The 15,638-nt window shown below is 43.7% G+C and overlaps 1 protein-coding gene and 1 long non-coding RNA gene across 8 annotated transcripts in view; one reads left to right on the top strand and one right to left on the bottom strand.

Annotated features, from left to right (window-relative positions):
- LOC148041764 (uncharacterized) overlaps nucleotides 1-14,593 on the top strand; it is an 83,159-nt gene extending 68,566 nt beyond the window's left edge. For 3 of the 4 annotated variants that reach the window (XR_015691455.1, XR_015691454.1, XR_015691457.1), the window contains 2 exons: nucleotides 14,198-14,273; nucleotides 14,465-14,593. This is a non-coding gene — a long non-coding RNA (uncharacterized LOC148041764). Of the gene's footprint in view, nucleotides 1-14,197; nucleotides 14,274-14,377 lie in introns of all 4 variants that reach the window. The other variant, XR_015691456.1, reaches the window with a different exon arrangement.
- LOC148041763 (uncharacterized) overlaps nucleotides 1-15,638 on the bottom strand; it is a 342,622-nt gene that overhangs the window by 68,445 nt on the left and 258,539 nt on the right. For all 4 annotated transcript variants that reach the window (XM_087682239.1, XM_087682236.1, XM_087682246.1 and 1 more), the window contains 2 exons: nucleotides 14,478-14,644; nucleotides 14,027-14,198 (listed from right to left, as the gene is read on the bottom strand). In XM_087682239.1, coding sequence (XP_087538365.1) covers nucleotides 14,027-14,198; nucleotides 14,478-14,644 — 339 coding nt within the window. The remainder of the gene's footprint in view (nucleotides 1-14,026; nucleotides 14,199-14,477; nucleotides 14,645-15,638) is intronic.

Below are 15,638 nucleotides of genomic sequence, written 5' to 3'. Positions count from 1 at the left end.
GTCCAAGTCTGAGAGGGTTGAGTCGGACGGTCTGAGTTCGAGTGCTCGATTTTGGGCATCCAAGCAATTTGGCTCTGAGTTGGATAGTCTGATTAGAGTGTGTCCGAGTGGTTCGAGTCCGAGTGTCCGAGTCTCATGACTCAAACGAGGGAAGGTGTGTCCGAGTGGACAAAATTCGGAGGATCCGATTGCCCTAATCGGAACCTTCGGCGAGTGTCCAAGTGCAACAGCGAGCTACCAAACGACAAAAAATCTTAAAAAACTCTACTTGTACCTTGCTAATGATTGCACCCAGGGAGTCAACACTGATCAATAAGCACCAAGCAACATCCATAACATACCTGGAGGGCCAATATATACTGCGATGAAGATCAACACGCACAATCTCTTCTCTTTGCCTCTAGCTTTCTCTTTTAGATGAGCAAATGAGCTCTCCCATCTCTTCCTGGCTTATTAAAGCCCTTCTCTACTCAGTTTTCATCTTCTCCCTTTCTTCCTTTTGATGCATTACACATTAAAGCTCTTTTTCCTCCCTTTTTCCTTGTTTGATGTGTTTACAACAGCAAAAGCCCTACTGTGCATAACTTAAAAAAAAAAAAACCTAATGCATTGAAATCATAGCCAAGTGTCTACACTAATCCAATCTACTCATCTAGATTGAGAAATCAGAAAACTTGCTAAAAAGATCAAATACCTCTTCAAACTTCCTCGCTTTCTACCTATCTACCTTAAGTACCGGTTTGGGGAAAACCCTACTTCAATGCTCAATTCAGAGTGCGCAAGCACTCAAAGCTTGAATCCGTTAGTCTCGGCAACGGAATCAAAATGTGGAAGCTTTCGCTCGACCACTAAGACCCATGGATTGCTTATTACTTCAAGTGTTTCAAGCCAAGTGCAATGGCTACCTCACATAGCTATAGATGCTCTCACACCTACGAGTGTAGTGAGCTTACCTCCATACTTGATCGAGTTCCTCCTTCCATAAGCACTCCGGTAGCTCCACAATCCAAGGTGCAAGCTCAAGCAAGCTCGATCCTCAAGCTCTAAGCTCCGTGCTCCATTGCCACACATGAGACAAGAGAAGAGAAGAGAAGAAGAAGAAGAGAGGAGAATATGGAGAGCTTCTTCACCATGGTCCCTCTCCCTCACACACACTCACTCCCTCTCTGAAGCATAAGCTCAAGCAATCAAAAACAAGAAGATGAAGAGAAGAGAAGAGCTAGTTTTGGCCACACACAAGAATAAGCTTCTCTTCACTTTTTGGCTTTTGTACATGCCCTAATACCTTTTGGGCACCCACCCCTTTTTTACATAACCGGCCATTTAAGCCTAGGTCTTCTTTTCCTATTCCCTTCTATTTACATTGTGGCTTCACCCATGCCCGCCCCGCGTCTACTCTTTAAGAATTACATAGGTTGGAGCTTGGTGCTCTATTACAAAGATTTAGGGGCGCCTTTGCATTTTAAAATGCACCTCTTCCATTATTGCACTTGCCTTGGGTTTTTAAGGTGTCTTTGCGCTTTTGGCCCTTTCCCTCTTATTTCTGGTGTTAGCAGGCCGCTTTTTTTTGCTTTGCCTTGTATTTAAAATTTCTTTTGTTTTCTTCTTTTTATTTATTTCTGCCTTTCTTGCGTTGGGATTAACATTATCTTGCGCTGGGGTTAATATTTGTGCTTATCCCATAAAGCATAAATCTAATGTCTTGGCTGTCTTTAGGCATTGGCTTGCTCTCGCAAAGAATCAATTTGGGAATAGGCTGAAATGGCTAAGGACAGATAATGGGGCTGAGTACGTCTCACGTGCCTTTCAACAGTTTTGTGACGAGTGGGATATGAAGCGTCAGTTGACTGCCCCTTACACCTCTCCTCAGAATGATATGGTTGTGTGCATGAATAGAACTATCTAGGAGAAGATCCACAGTATACTTAGCCACCTAGGCTTACCACAATATTTTTGGGCTAAGGCAGTCTCATACTGCCATGCATCTCATTAAGAGGTTACCTTATAGTGGTATTGAGTTCCAAGCTATAGAGGATATATGGATAGGAAAGCCTCCCTCATATTCTCATTTGCGTGTCTTTGGATGTGAGGCCTTTTGCCATGTGCCCAAGGACCAACGCAATAAGTTGGATCCAAAAAGTGTGAAATGCACTTTTCTTGGCTATGGAGATACAAGTGAGATGGGTTATCGTCTTTGGGATTCGCAGGTGCTTGATAGATGACCTCCTGACCATTATACATCCTATATCAAGCATTATGGATTGTGGAGATACAAGTGAGATGGGTTCTTCTAGAGATAGATGACCTCCTGACCATTATACAATCCGAAAGATGCTTGATATAGATGCTTGATACAATCCATTATGGAGATACAAGTGAGATGGGTTCTTCTAGAGATAGATGACCTCCTGACCATTATACATCCTCCATGCATTATGTCTTGGTTACAAATGCAAGAGATCCTCTCACCTATAATGAGGCTATGTGCAAGGATAACTATCACTCCTGGGAGAGGGCTATGTAGTCTGAGATTGACTCATTGCATAAGAATCATACGTGGAACCTCGTTTCCTTGCCTCGTGGCAAGAAGGCTTTGCCTTGCAAGTAAGTGTACAAGTTGAAAAGTACCCCTGGCTACCCCAAGAGCTGGCATACAAGGCCAGGTTGGTTGCTAAGGGTTTTAAGCAGAAACATGGTGTTGACTCTGATGAAGTCTTTTCTCTTGTGGTCAAGATGACTACCTTGCGCTTCGTCCTAGATTTGGTTGCCCAGCTTGACTTGGATCTTTATCAATTGGATGTCAAGACGGCTTTCTTACATGGGGACTTGCATGATGAGATATGCATGGAGCAGCCTAAGGGTTTTGCAGAGCTTGGTAAGAAACACCTAGTGTGCAGACTGAGGAAGAGTCTTTATGGTCTAAAGCAAGCACTTAGGGAATGGTACCACAAGTTTGATGCTTTTATGCAGTCACAAGTATACAGTCATAGTGCTATGGATCCCTGCTTATACACAAAGAAACGTTATGGTTCATTATTGATTTTGATACTCTATGTGAATAACATGCTTTTGGCAATAAAAGCTCATGATGAGCTAGATGCTCTTAAGGCTCAGCTCAAAAAGGACTTTGAGATGAAAAATCTATGACATGCCTCTCATATACTTGGTATGCGCATTATACGTGCTAGGTCTCAAGGACTACTCTACTTGTCACAAAAGGAGTATATCCATAAAGTCCTTGAGCGCTTTTGTATGTAGGATGTAAAGCCTATTGGCTGTCCATTGCCTTCTTATGTGAAGGTATCATGCGTCGATTGTCTGCAAATAAATGAGCAGAAGGTGGAGATGGCCAAGATTCCTTATGCATCTGTAGTGGGCAGTCTTATGTATGCCATGATAGCCACCCGTCTAGATATTTCTTTTGCAATTGGTGGTGGCACATTATATGGCTATACCTGGCAAGAGGCATTGAGATGCGGTGAAAGGTATCATGAGGTATGTAAAGGACATTGCTCATATGTGCATTTGTTATGGCAGCCAGGGATACAGGAGTCTTGGGGTGTACTGACTCTAACTATGTAGGACATGCAAACAGTAGGAAGCCCACTTCTGGCTGTATGTTCACTTTTGTTGGAGGTGCTGTTTCATGGATGTCTAGGGTGGAGAAATGCACGGCCCTCTCCACTACATAGGCTGAGTATGTTGCAGCCACTGAGGCTTGTAAGGAGGCCATCTGGTTAGTCCATTTGGTTGCTGACCCTAGTATGCCAGATGCTATCCCTATAGTGCATTCGGATTCTTTGAATGCTATCCGGTTAACCAAGAATCCGGTGTTCCATGCGAAGATAAAACACATTGAGGTGAGGTATCACTTCATTTGAGGTTGTTGAGGACAAGACAATTGATCTTGTCAAGATCTTGACTAACCAGAATCCTGTAGACTTGCTCACAAAAAGTCTTTGAGTGGAGCGCTTTGCCTTCCCTGGGACAATGATGGGCGTAGGATGAGATGACGTCTTTTCTCATCCTATTGTATCTATGTACACTTGTACTTTTTTCTTTTTTCCCTCCTCATTGAGGCAGATTCACCTTTAAGTGGGAGGTTGTTGGGGGTAAAGGCGCCTCTACCTAGCCGCCCGTGTATTACTACACTAACAGTACGCGCGCCTACACACGGTAGCCGATGGGCATCCATCACTATCACTTCATTCTTTATTTTTTCAATGACATTTGAATAAAGGGAAGGCCGGTCACACATTGTGACTGTTGGAGTTCCCACATTTTGGAGTCTCTCTCTCTCTCTTGCTCCCGCTCCTTCCACCATAGCTCTTGCTCTTGCTCGTAATTCCACTTTAGGGCTCACCTCCCCTCAAAAAGGAGATGCTAATGCTTACACATTTGATGCATTGGTATCACTTTTGTTGCAAGAAGAGCAATCAAGGTTGAATCGCTCTAATATAAATATGGATAATCAAGCATTTGCAGCTAGCCATCATAAAAAGGGAAGTCATGGCAAAAGAATGCAAAAAGAGGATGACAAGTGAAAAGAAGAAACAATCGGGTATGAGTGTTGCTGAAAATCTAGCAAATACAAAGGATGTAACTGCACATTGGGCAACATTGGACATCGGTCGGTCCTATGCCTTTGTTGTGCATTGTATTTTTTTTTCCAAGAAATGAGAATTCTATTAATAACACCTTGGAGAAAGCCCCCTAAGGTAAATACAACCCTTCTCTGGATCTAGGCTGTATGATGACATCCCAAGCCACCTTTGCTCTGGCTGGACTCCCATCTCCTCTTGGCCAAATGAAGTTCTTGATGAGATGCTTCACTTGGCTAATACATGACCTAGAGAATGCCCAACGAGAAGTGATGTACCACATGGCTGCCAGAAGAACTTGGTTGGCAACCACTACTCTTCCTGCGAATGAGAGTCACGCCGAGTTCCAATACAAAAGCTTTTGTCTGATGCTCAAAAGGAGGGATGCCAAGTGTTGCTTTGACGTAATGTCAATCTCCACATGGTATCCGAGATATCTCACAGTGGTCCCATGGAGAACCCATGTGAAATCCTCATGTGGTCGCCACTCAGGTTGTTTAATATCGCATACCCAGAATCCATAGGATTTGTGCCAGTTAATTAGTGCTCCTAATGCTCTGCAAAATGTCTCCATCCAAGTAAACTGCTGTATCATCAACAGACTCCACATCAAGAAGCTCCTCAAATTCAAGGATGGACAGCCTAATGCCTCTGATACCTGTAGATCTGTCTCTCAAGAAGGAACTCATGGCCTCTGCTACAAATAGAAACAAGAATGGAGCAACTGGACATCCCTATCTAATTGATCTATGGATGCTGAATCTATCTCCTCTCACACTTGGGAAGGCTATCTCCAAGCAAGGAATAGTCCCATCCCTCAATCCATCTGTTAAAGTATGCTATTGAGGTCTTGACATCAAGCGGGTTGGTAGTGAGTGCTGCCTCCATTTGCTCGGGTGAGCTGAATTGGAGTCTCAAGCATCCCTTTCCAAGGGGCACCACTCGTGTGATCCTGGCTAGGGTGCTACTAAGAGCAGACTGGATGGAGTCCTTAAGACTGTGGATAGGGGAACAATCGCCAACCATTCTGCAGGCCAAGGATGATGCCTTTAGGACTGACACTCTCTCCTTGAGTGCCAACTCTGTGTCTGGAGCAAAGCAGATCGGTGGGAAGGCATCGGCCGAGTGTATTGGGGGGGGGGGTGGGAAGACTGCACCAGAACCCCCTAGGGATGGTGGAGGACCGAGCCAACTGCAATCTCGGGCGATACTCTAGCTCCATGTGTCAGTGGCGTGGGTGCTTCGTGGTCTATTGGCGCAGGGCATAGCCACTGGTCTGCCTGTTGAGGTTGTGCAGGGGAAGGGGAGATGGAGGTTGCTTGTGCAAGGAATCTTACGAAGGCTGCAAGGGTGGATGAGGAGGCTGAGGAAGTGTCCATGACTGTGAAGCGAGGAGAGAGTGCGGGCAAAGCAGGTTGAGGCGTGGTAGATAGGGCAATTGCTGTGAGCCAAGGAGGCAGCTGTGGTGGGATAGAGGAGGCGGATGTGATAGAAGGCGGCAGTAAGGTGAGGTGGCAATAGGAACAGGGAATTGGCGGCAGTGGCAGTCGGTTAGCAGGTGTTGTTGATGGCAGGGTTGATGAGGAATTCTGAAGGGCCGACAAGCGGTAGGACTTGCGTCAGCTTTCCCCAAGGTCAATGCACGGTTGATGGCCGTCAGCAGTCTCGCCACGTCACCCCAACACAGAACACGATTAGTGGCTGTCCATCAGCAGTCTCGCCATGTCACCTTGACGAAGGGTCATCACGGTTGGTGGCCCATGGTCAACCTATTTCAAGCTTGAGGTGCACCTTGCGGGCCGCGGGCGGTGTTGTCTTCCTCCAACATAATAGTCTTCATTTCAGCTCATAACCCCCTTTGTTGTGCATTGTTTACATATGGATCGATGAAGTGTATGTGACTATAGTGATGGGGATGCCCTCATTATGAGTGGTACTTTGTACAATGGACTTTATCAACTTGATTTATATGAGAGGAGAGCATTAGAGGATGCATTATATGTTGATGTCACCATTGTAGATACCACTGAGTTATGGCATGCTCGGCGCTCAATCTCCCTCTATTGAAAGCACATACTCAAAATATATATGAAAGTTGTATACTTGGCATAATGCATCGTGCTTCATTTCCCAAGGGTGGTACTATGCGTGCTGATAAGAAATTACAACTTATGCATAGTGATGTTTATGGGCCCATGAATGTCAAATCCATCGAAGGATATACTTGTACTGTGTTACCTTCAGTGATGACATGACTCGTCATTGAAACGTAAATCCGAAGTGTTTGCATACTTTAAGACTTTCTTGGTCTTGGTTGATAATTGCAGCTGATGCAAACTGATTACACTATGTACCAATCAAGAGAGGAAATATATATCACGGGAGTTCAACTCCTCGGCTAAAAGGGACATTATCCATCAATGTCCTATGCCACCTCAACAAAACGGTGTGGTTGAAAGAAAGAATCGCACTTTAATGGAAATGACACGTTGTATGCTATCACACAATAAGCTACCCCCAAAGTTTTGGCTTGATGCTATAATGTGTATAGCGTATATGTGGAATCACCGCCCAACTAAAGCATTGGTTGATTGTACGCCTTATGAGGCTTGGAAATGCCGGAAACCAATGGTGTTACATATCCGTTTTTTTGGTTGTTTGGCATGTGCTTTAGTCCCACAACCACAAAAACATAAATTGGAAGACAAGGCTATCAAAAGCATCTTTATTGATTATAGTATGGAAAGTAAAGGGTACCACTTGTACAAACCCTCCACCGACAAGAATTTTGTTAGTAGAGATGTGGTATTCATTGCACATCCTGGTTAGCTCTTCATGGACTGTAAAAATCAGCCCAATGTGGGGCCTATGGACATGGTTAACGATTTGTTGCCTTTATTTCAACAAGGTGAATTAAAATTTCGTTGATTTCAGCAATCTATTGAGGGTTTACAGCAGTATACACATGCTGAACAGCAGCTTGGTTTTCAACCCATTGATAAAGACATGCTGATTATGGAGGGGCTGATGAGAGGGCTGCTATTCGGGAAGCTAAAACAGTCCCTAGATGGTTGTTAGATACATTATGGAAAAGCAAGCAGCCAATTCTTCTTCTTGATAGAGCTAGAGGAGCCACTCGCCATGCATAGGGTAGCTTGGTTGCACAAGCACTTGTAACTATTGCATGCAATGAAGAACTTGTTTCTTTACATAATGACTTACAAAAACATTGGATGGCAACTATGCAATTAGAGTTAACTCTTGATAAAAAAATGGCACATGGAAGCTATGTGACTTGCTTTTTGACAAGCATACTAGAGGTAATATGTGGGTTTACAAATTGAAACACAAATCTAATGGTAGCATTGATCACTACAAGACATGTCTTGTTGCCAAAGGGTTTGTCCAACAACATGGGACTGACTATGATGAGATGTTTGCACCCACTTCATGTATGACCACCATTCACAGTGTCATTGCTTTGGCTTCTCATTATGATTGGCATGTGCATTAGATGGATGTGAAGACTGCTTTTTTGAATGGTGACCTTCATGAGGAGGTTTGTGTCACTCAACCTCCTACTTTGTTTAGAAAGGGTCAGAAAGCAAGGTGTGTTGTTTGCATAAGGCCCTCTATGATTTAAAGCAGGCACCTAGGGTATGGCATGAGAAGATTCATGCATACTTGATTGCTCTTGGCTTCAATAATTCACACATTGAGAGTAGGCTTTATATCTGTAAAGATAGGGATAGTCTCTTGATTCTCATTCTTTATGTGGATGATATGCTGTTGATTGGACCTCATGAGAGACATATTTGAGCTTTAAAAGCTGAATTGCAGCATGCTTTTGATGTGATAGATCTTGGCCACTTGCACTCCTATCTTGGTATATAGTTTACTGCTCTTGAGAGTGGCATCATTTTGTAGCAATCGAAGTACATTGGGCAGCTCCTTGAGTGTTTTCAGATTCAAGACTGCAAGCCTATCTCTACTCTCATTGAGACAAGCCACAGATTTACACTTGAGTATGTCGGAGAACCTTTTGATGCTTCTCTTTGTCAGCAAACTATTGGCTGTTTATTGTATTTGTGTAATACACGGCCGGATATTCAGTTTGGGGTCTCTAAGTTGGCACACTTTATGCACAGCCACGATAGTATGCAATTAAACATGTATTTTGTTATCTCAAAGGCACTCAAACATTGGGCCTTTTTAATCCTAAAGGCATTACTCTTTGCTTGCATGCATTTACGAACAATGATTGGGATGTTGTTTTAACACAAGGGTATCCAGTAGTGGCAATTGTTTTGTGCTTGGTGATTCATGCATTTCTTGGCTGAACAAGATGTAGTCTACAATGACCACATCTAGTTGCGAAGCTTAATACACACCAGCATTTACTACTACATTGGAATGTGTATGACTCCGGCGCTCTTTGGTTGATCTTAGTGTGGGACAACAGTCACCCACTCCTACCTACACTAGCACTCAGAGTACCATGGTGGTTGCAAGGAATCCAACTTTTCATGCTCGCACTAAGCACATTGGGTGCATTATCATTATGTTAGAGAGAGGCTCCATGCAGGGGAGATTAACTTGGTTTATGTCCCTACATAGGACAACTTGGCGGATGTGTTTACAAAATCTCTCTCTAAAGAGAAGTTCAAAGCCTTTTGCAAGGCACTCGGCTTGATACCATTTGGGGATTGATCTGCCTATTCCTTGTATATGTTCACATCAGCACTCTAGGGGTTGGTATATTACACTTATAGTGTTCCTTCTATGTTGTGGCGTGAATGCTTGCTTATCTCCAGGGTAGTTTTTACCTTCAAGCTAGAAAAGGGTTTTTATCCCGTGTAAACACCCGTTAGTGGGTGTGGTACTTAGTACCTTAGGGATTGTACTTTCATTCATCCTCACATAGTAGATGTGACCTTCCAGCACTCCTCTCTTGTTGTTCACTTGTTCATTGTGAGTGTGTGCGTGCATGCGTGCTATTGAACCCTAACCTAACACCCTGAACCTTTCAATCCTTGTGGATGAGCTCAAGCATTGTGCAATGGTCTCTATCATTGTGAGCGTGGGCTAATGGTCAATAACAGCCCCAACCTTTCCATATATGCAAGACAATAAGACTGGCTACGATCTCCCATGGTCAAGGAGCTAATATTGGGTGTCTAGGAGTGGGTCAGAAATAGGGGTCACATCATACAACGAGGCTTTCATACTGCAACCATTTTTGAATCAAGGCGCCAACCAACTGTAAACCATGAAAAGCTAAAATTCGACTGCTATTGGTTGTTATCTCCAATTTATCGATGTCTTTGCAAAAAGGGACGTTTGGATTCATGCCAGTGCTAGTTGCTTGGATCCTGGTGCTAAGCAACACTCCTAGAGCCAAGTGTGCCATACTAAACCTAAGAATGGGGAAATGTGAATTTATCATTGTAGGTGGCAATGACCCACAATCCTTAACTGTGCAGGTTACACAATTGGGAAAGAACCTATCTTACGTATAGGTGTAGATGCTCCTGAAAACAATAATAGAAGGGAGCAATGGTATGGCCTTTTCTATATCAGTACCATCTAGCACAAATCTCTTGGCTACTAGAAGATAATACATTGTCATTTGGGGGATTCTAATGAAAAGTGCAAAGCTTTGGAAAGAGGATGCAAGTTTGGAAGCAAGGATACCTAAGAGCACTGAGAGCATGCACCCAATTGATGTCAGCCTAGAAAAACTGAAATTGAGTTGGTGCTGTTGAGAAACCCTTCACCTGTAGTTTGCGTTTTTTGCATTTTTGCGTTTTGCACTTAGGGTTTGTAGCCCCAAAAAGGGGCGCCATCCTAGACTGACTATGCCTATTTATAGGCCACTTTCATTCATTCCTCACGGCTCATTCATTCAGTTCGTCACCTCTTCTCTCCAGCCTCTCCACTACCCTCACACCCCTTCAGGAGGACATTGCGGTTTGTGGTTTGTGGCTGCCTTTATCATCTTCCTTGAGCTACGGCACCCTTGTTCTCTTATATCACATTCACATTCATTTCATTGATTAGAGTTTCTTCTCTCTTATCTTCTCTTCTCCATGTTTTTTAGTTCACTCCGTGTTCCTCCCCGGCAACCCTATTGTCTTGCTGGTACGTCCTCTTTTGACATGGTATCAAAGCTGGATCTGCTCACCTAGCGGCAATGATCCTCCCCTCCAGCGAAGGCAAAGACCAATGGCGGATTCGGCATCCACTTCTCTTCTTCTTTCACTACATCAAATTCTCGTTTTTGCAGATTTCAGGTGTTTCAGCTTGCTGCCTACACCCCGTTCGCGGAGGACATCTCAGCCAAAGCTGTACATTGCTGTCTCCATCAGTTGCCGCCTAATTTCCAGCCCTCTTCATGCAATTTGGAGTTGATTCCAGCCACGCGACTACTGTTCCTGTGCAGACCTGTTGGTGTACAGCCTACCACGTCATCATAGTCTTGCTCCCTACGTTTTTAGTCTTTCTCTTTCCTGCAGGCTGTCTTGCCTGCGTTTTTAGTATTTCTCTCTCTTGCAAGCTGTCCTACCTGCGTTTTTAGTCTTTCTCTCTCCTCACCTGCGTTTTTCTACTGGTTGCAACCTCTTACTGTTGCTGGTCGGATCCTCCTCCCATTAGCAGCTAACTTCCAGCCCTTCCACTGCCTTCCCACCCCTTGAGACAGACATTGCGGTTCGTGCTTCACACTGGCCTCACATCCCTTGAGGCAGACATTGCGGTTCGTGGTTTATGGTGGCTGACCTATTTCTTCTTCAGCAAGGCACACTGGTATCCATGGCTTCTTTACCAATAGATGACCAGACTACTGGGTGCTCCTACTGTGGCATCACTGGACACACCATCAATGCTTGCCGACTTCGGCCCTTGCTCCCCATCCCCTCGGAGTACATGCATCACCTCTCCTTTCTGGGCCATAAAGATCATTCTACATCGGCTATTAGAGTCTTATGTTCAAGGCAACAAGACGCATCCAATGCGCACTAAGTCCTTTTGAGCACATGGAGGATCGATTGGCACTATGACCTCCTGGAGATCGTCACAATGCCTGTGACAGTCTTCTCCTACCTATTTTCGGGTACAGTGGCTACCACGGCCCGCAGTTCTGCAGTCCACTCCATCGAGAGATAGTGATTGTTTGATATTGTTTCCTCCTCAGTCCGCTCCTTTGAGAGAGTGTGGCTGCTGAACTCCTTCCTTTTCTTCGGCTACCCAGTCTGCTCCACTGAGAGGTAGCGACTATTGCCCATCTCTTGCTCATTTTGAGCCCCACCCTTCCCCACCCTAAACTACTCAGGTTCGAGAGGCTACCTCCGAGAGCTCTTCAGCACCCCAAATACCTTTTTTAGTCCAACCGGCGGCATTTCCTTCGTCATCAGACATTTCAAAGTCCATGATCCATGAGTTTTTGGATTCCCTATCTACTTCAGAGGGGCATATAGAGAGGGACGTTATTTCTTTGCCCTCAGAGGGGGCATCTACTTCTTCGACTTCAGCGGGGGCCCCTCCACCTCCCACCTCAGAGGGGGAACCTACTCCACATGAAGTTCTTCACCCATCCTCTACTTTCTTGGGGTGGCTATCTTCGACCAATCATCTCTTCTACTAATATCTAGGATCTTCAGGTACCACCTAGATCAAGACCTCGGAGGTTTAGCCGCGACTTGGTGATGAGGCCTTCGTATTCCTGTCTACTAGTCTTTACTGCAAGTTCTCCTTTCCGATGGAAATCTTGGATCTTAGGGATCCTCTACATCTTCTTCCTTCTCTTCTCTTCTTGCCTTGGTCACTTGGTCAGCATGGAGCCATCTCTCGAGATCAAGTGCGGGCATCTCCTTATGGTTCTCGGCGCCACACAAAGTTTGACATTCCTCGTATGCATTGCATGTTTTCCTCATCTTTGTACTAGGGGACTTGGGCAAGTGAACAATTTCTCCATGAGGGACATTGTCCAAGTGGCACTTGCTGCATATGCATTGCATCTCCACCTCACTCTTCCCTTGTTCCCCTTTTTGGGCCTGAGAGGGGGTGTTGAGAAACCCTTCACCCTTCACCCTTCACCTACAATTTGCCATTTTTGCGTTTTTGCGTTTTGCATATAGGGTTTGCAGCCCCAAAAAGGGGCGCCATCCTAGACTGACTATGCCTATTTATAGGCCACTCTCTCATTCATTCCTCATGGCTGATTCATTTAGTTCGTCACCTCTTCTCTCCAACCTCTCCACTACCCTCACACCCCTTCAGGAGGACATTGCAATTTGTGGTTCGTGGCTGTCTTCATCATCTTCCTTGTGCTACGGCACCCTTGTTCCCTTGTATCACATTCACTCCATGATTCAGAAGAACATCATTCCATTCATCAGAGTTTCTTCTCTATTCTCTTCTCCATGTTTGCCGTGTTCACTCCGTGTTCCTCCCCGCCAACCCTACTGTCTCGCTAGTATATCAACTTTTGACAGTGCATCATAGTATCATGCTATAGGAGCAAATGAGATCAATACAAGACACAGAGCAAAAGAGACATATTATTGGGCTATGCCAAAGTGAAATGCCCTTGATGCTATGCCAAAGTGAAATTTCCTTCATTATTATTTTAAACTACTAGTTTAATTTTTGGGAAGAAAACATTGTTCACATACGGGCAGATTTCCAACCAAATGTGTGGTGTTCCCAATGTTCAGGATTTGAAAAATCAGAAACTGGCTGGAAACTAGTTGTTTGAGGGGATGAGGACAAGAGTGGCCCCTCTGAAACAACGCCAGGTCAAAATAAGTGACTCAATTGAAGGAAGTAGACCTTGCCATTTGTAGACTACCAGGAAACTTATTCAAATTCCCCAGCAGCTTCAAAGAGCCTAAGAGGGTTGCTGGGATCCAGAACCAGTCAACTATGTATTGGCTTCTTGCAATCGATATAGCTGGGGTTGACTTGGGGGTGCTGGCTTTAGGATAATAACTATGAATTTGAGATTCCAATAGCCACGAGTGAGTTTATTGACATACTGGAGCTGCAACATTCTCATTCGTTTCATTTTTTGCGTTGGATCAGTCTTTGGCAAATCTAGGATCCTAGAATGCACTTAGATTTGGCTCAGCCTCTGGAATTCATGGTCACATTGGAACATTTGAAAGACTTATTATTGTGGCAAGAGGCTTCCATGATATCAGCAGGGGTTGTTATTTGTGATATGGTTGCTCTATGGTTACAGGTCATTTGCACATCTTCATTCCCTGTTTTATGCATGATGTTTCAGTATGCTTTTGTGAAGCCTTGTACTTAACCAAAAAAAGGTAAGCCTGTGCTTGTTATTTCTGATTGCACTTTCTAACTCCCAAATATGTTGCACTATAGTAACAAACAACTAATTAAACAGAAATGGACGCATTTGCTACCTTAAATATCCAGCAGAGCTTTTTAGCTTGATCCCATTTTCTATTTGCAATATATTGAAACAAAAGCAGCGGTACAGATGAAATACTGATTGTAACAACAGCACCATCTTGATACTGAATGCTACAAAGTGACCCTTGAAACCTCAGAATTGTTGCTTTTTTCCCTTGTAGACTGCAGCAGATTAGCCAGAGGTAAAAGTTGGAAAGTGAAGAGATCATACAGACCCAGAGAAGACAAGTTATGCAAGTATGGCAAGAATATTGCTCTAATGGCTGATATCTTAAAAAATTTAGTTAGTTTATGGAGTAAACTCGTTCATTCTGTTAAAAGCATTACCATTCCTTCTGTAGTTTCAAAAACTTAAAAGTGGTCTTCATCAACAAAAAGTGCTTGTGGATGGTAGAAGATGACAATATTTTGATCTACTCTTGTGACAGTAAAAAGCATTACCATTCCTTCTGTAATTTCAAAAACTTAAAGAGGTCTTCATCGACAAAAAGTGCTTGTGGATAGTAGAAGATGACAAGATTTTGATCTACTATTGCAGAAAGGATATCTGCTTCAGCACTCCAAATTGCTTTTGTAGTCATGGAAGCAAGCTTCCTGATGCAAACTTTCTGCAGAATGTAAATCTTAATGAGAACTGTATAGAGACTTACTTGCAGCTAAGACTGAGAAATTTCATATAATGCAGAAACCTACACCATCTTCCTTTATTTATGAAAAACCCTGATTATGATCTCTTGTCACACAACCAAAATGACATGTGAATTTTTTGTTGGAGGTTCATTAGCAATAGTCATCCAATCAGCACTATAAAACCAACAAGAACATAGTTATCAACAAATAAAGCATGCACAGAAGTTCTAGCATGTGTCCTGCTAGGCAACAGAGCAACCGATTGAGTATCCTTCATACTTTGTAGAAGCATTTGGCCAATCATTTTGGCTCATCAATGGCTTCTCTCACTTCAAGCACAGCCTAATCCAAATCCATTCCATCAACCAACTAATGAGTGGGCATCTATGGCTGCATCTAAGATTGTGTAGACGGCAGAGAACCCTTATTCAGTGCATACAAATGCTCTCCAACATTTAGAGCATTGACCACATCTTGCTAGCAATCATTTCTTTTGTAGCATGATTATAAAGTGTATACCCTTTACTTTCTTCACAATAGGATTACAAAGCTTTTACCCTTCACATTCATTGTTTTTGCTCTAGTCTCTGTAAGTGTTGGGTTCGACTCACGCCTACACTCACAGAGGAGTGTCGGTGATCTTCAGTAGGACACTAGCGCACTTTTTACTCTCTATACAAGAGGGTTTTTCCCCCGTACTTATTTCTTTTATTTTATGTGCCTATATTACATAGTTTTAGGCACTTATCGTGTTTCACATTCTTCGGGTGTGAACACCCTCTTACAGCCCTAAGGTTAAAGGGTTGTACTTTGCACTTGCATCTTACACTTCAGACTATTGCATTGGGTGTCGTGCTCTCACACTCTATACTGTCAACTGTACTCTCAGCTGAGATTCAATCGCTACTTCCTCTCACAGTATGTTGATTCCAAAATGATATCAAGCCTTACAATAGATTTGCTAAGGCCTCC

This window comes from Lygodium microphyllum, chromosome 1, assembly GCF_053477565.2.
Source record: "Lygodium microphyllum isolate KBCC chromosome 1, Lygodium_microphyllum_v1.1.10, whole genome shotgun sequence".
Lineage (NCBI taxonomy): Eukaryota > Viridiplantae > Streptophyta > Polypodiopsida > Schizaeales > Lygodiaceae > Lygodium > Lygodium microphyllum.
Note: the sequence above shows the minus strand (reverse complement) of the source record. Positions and strands in the feature narration are given on the sequence as shown.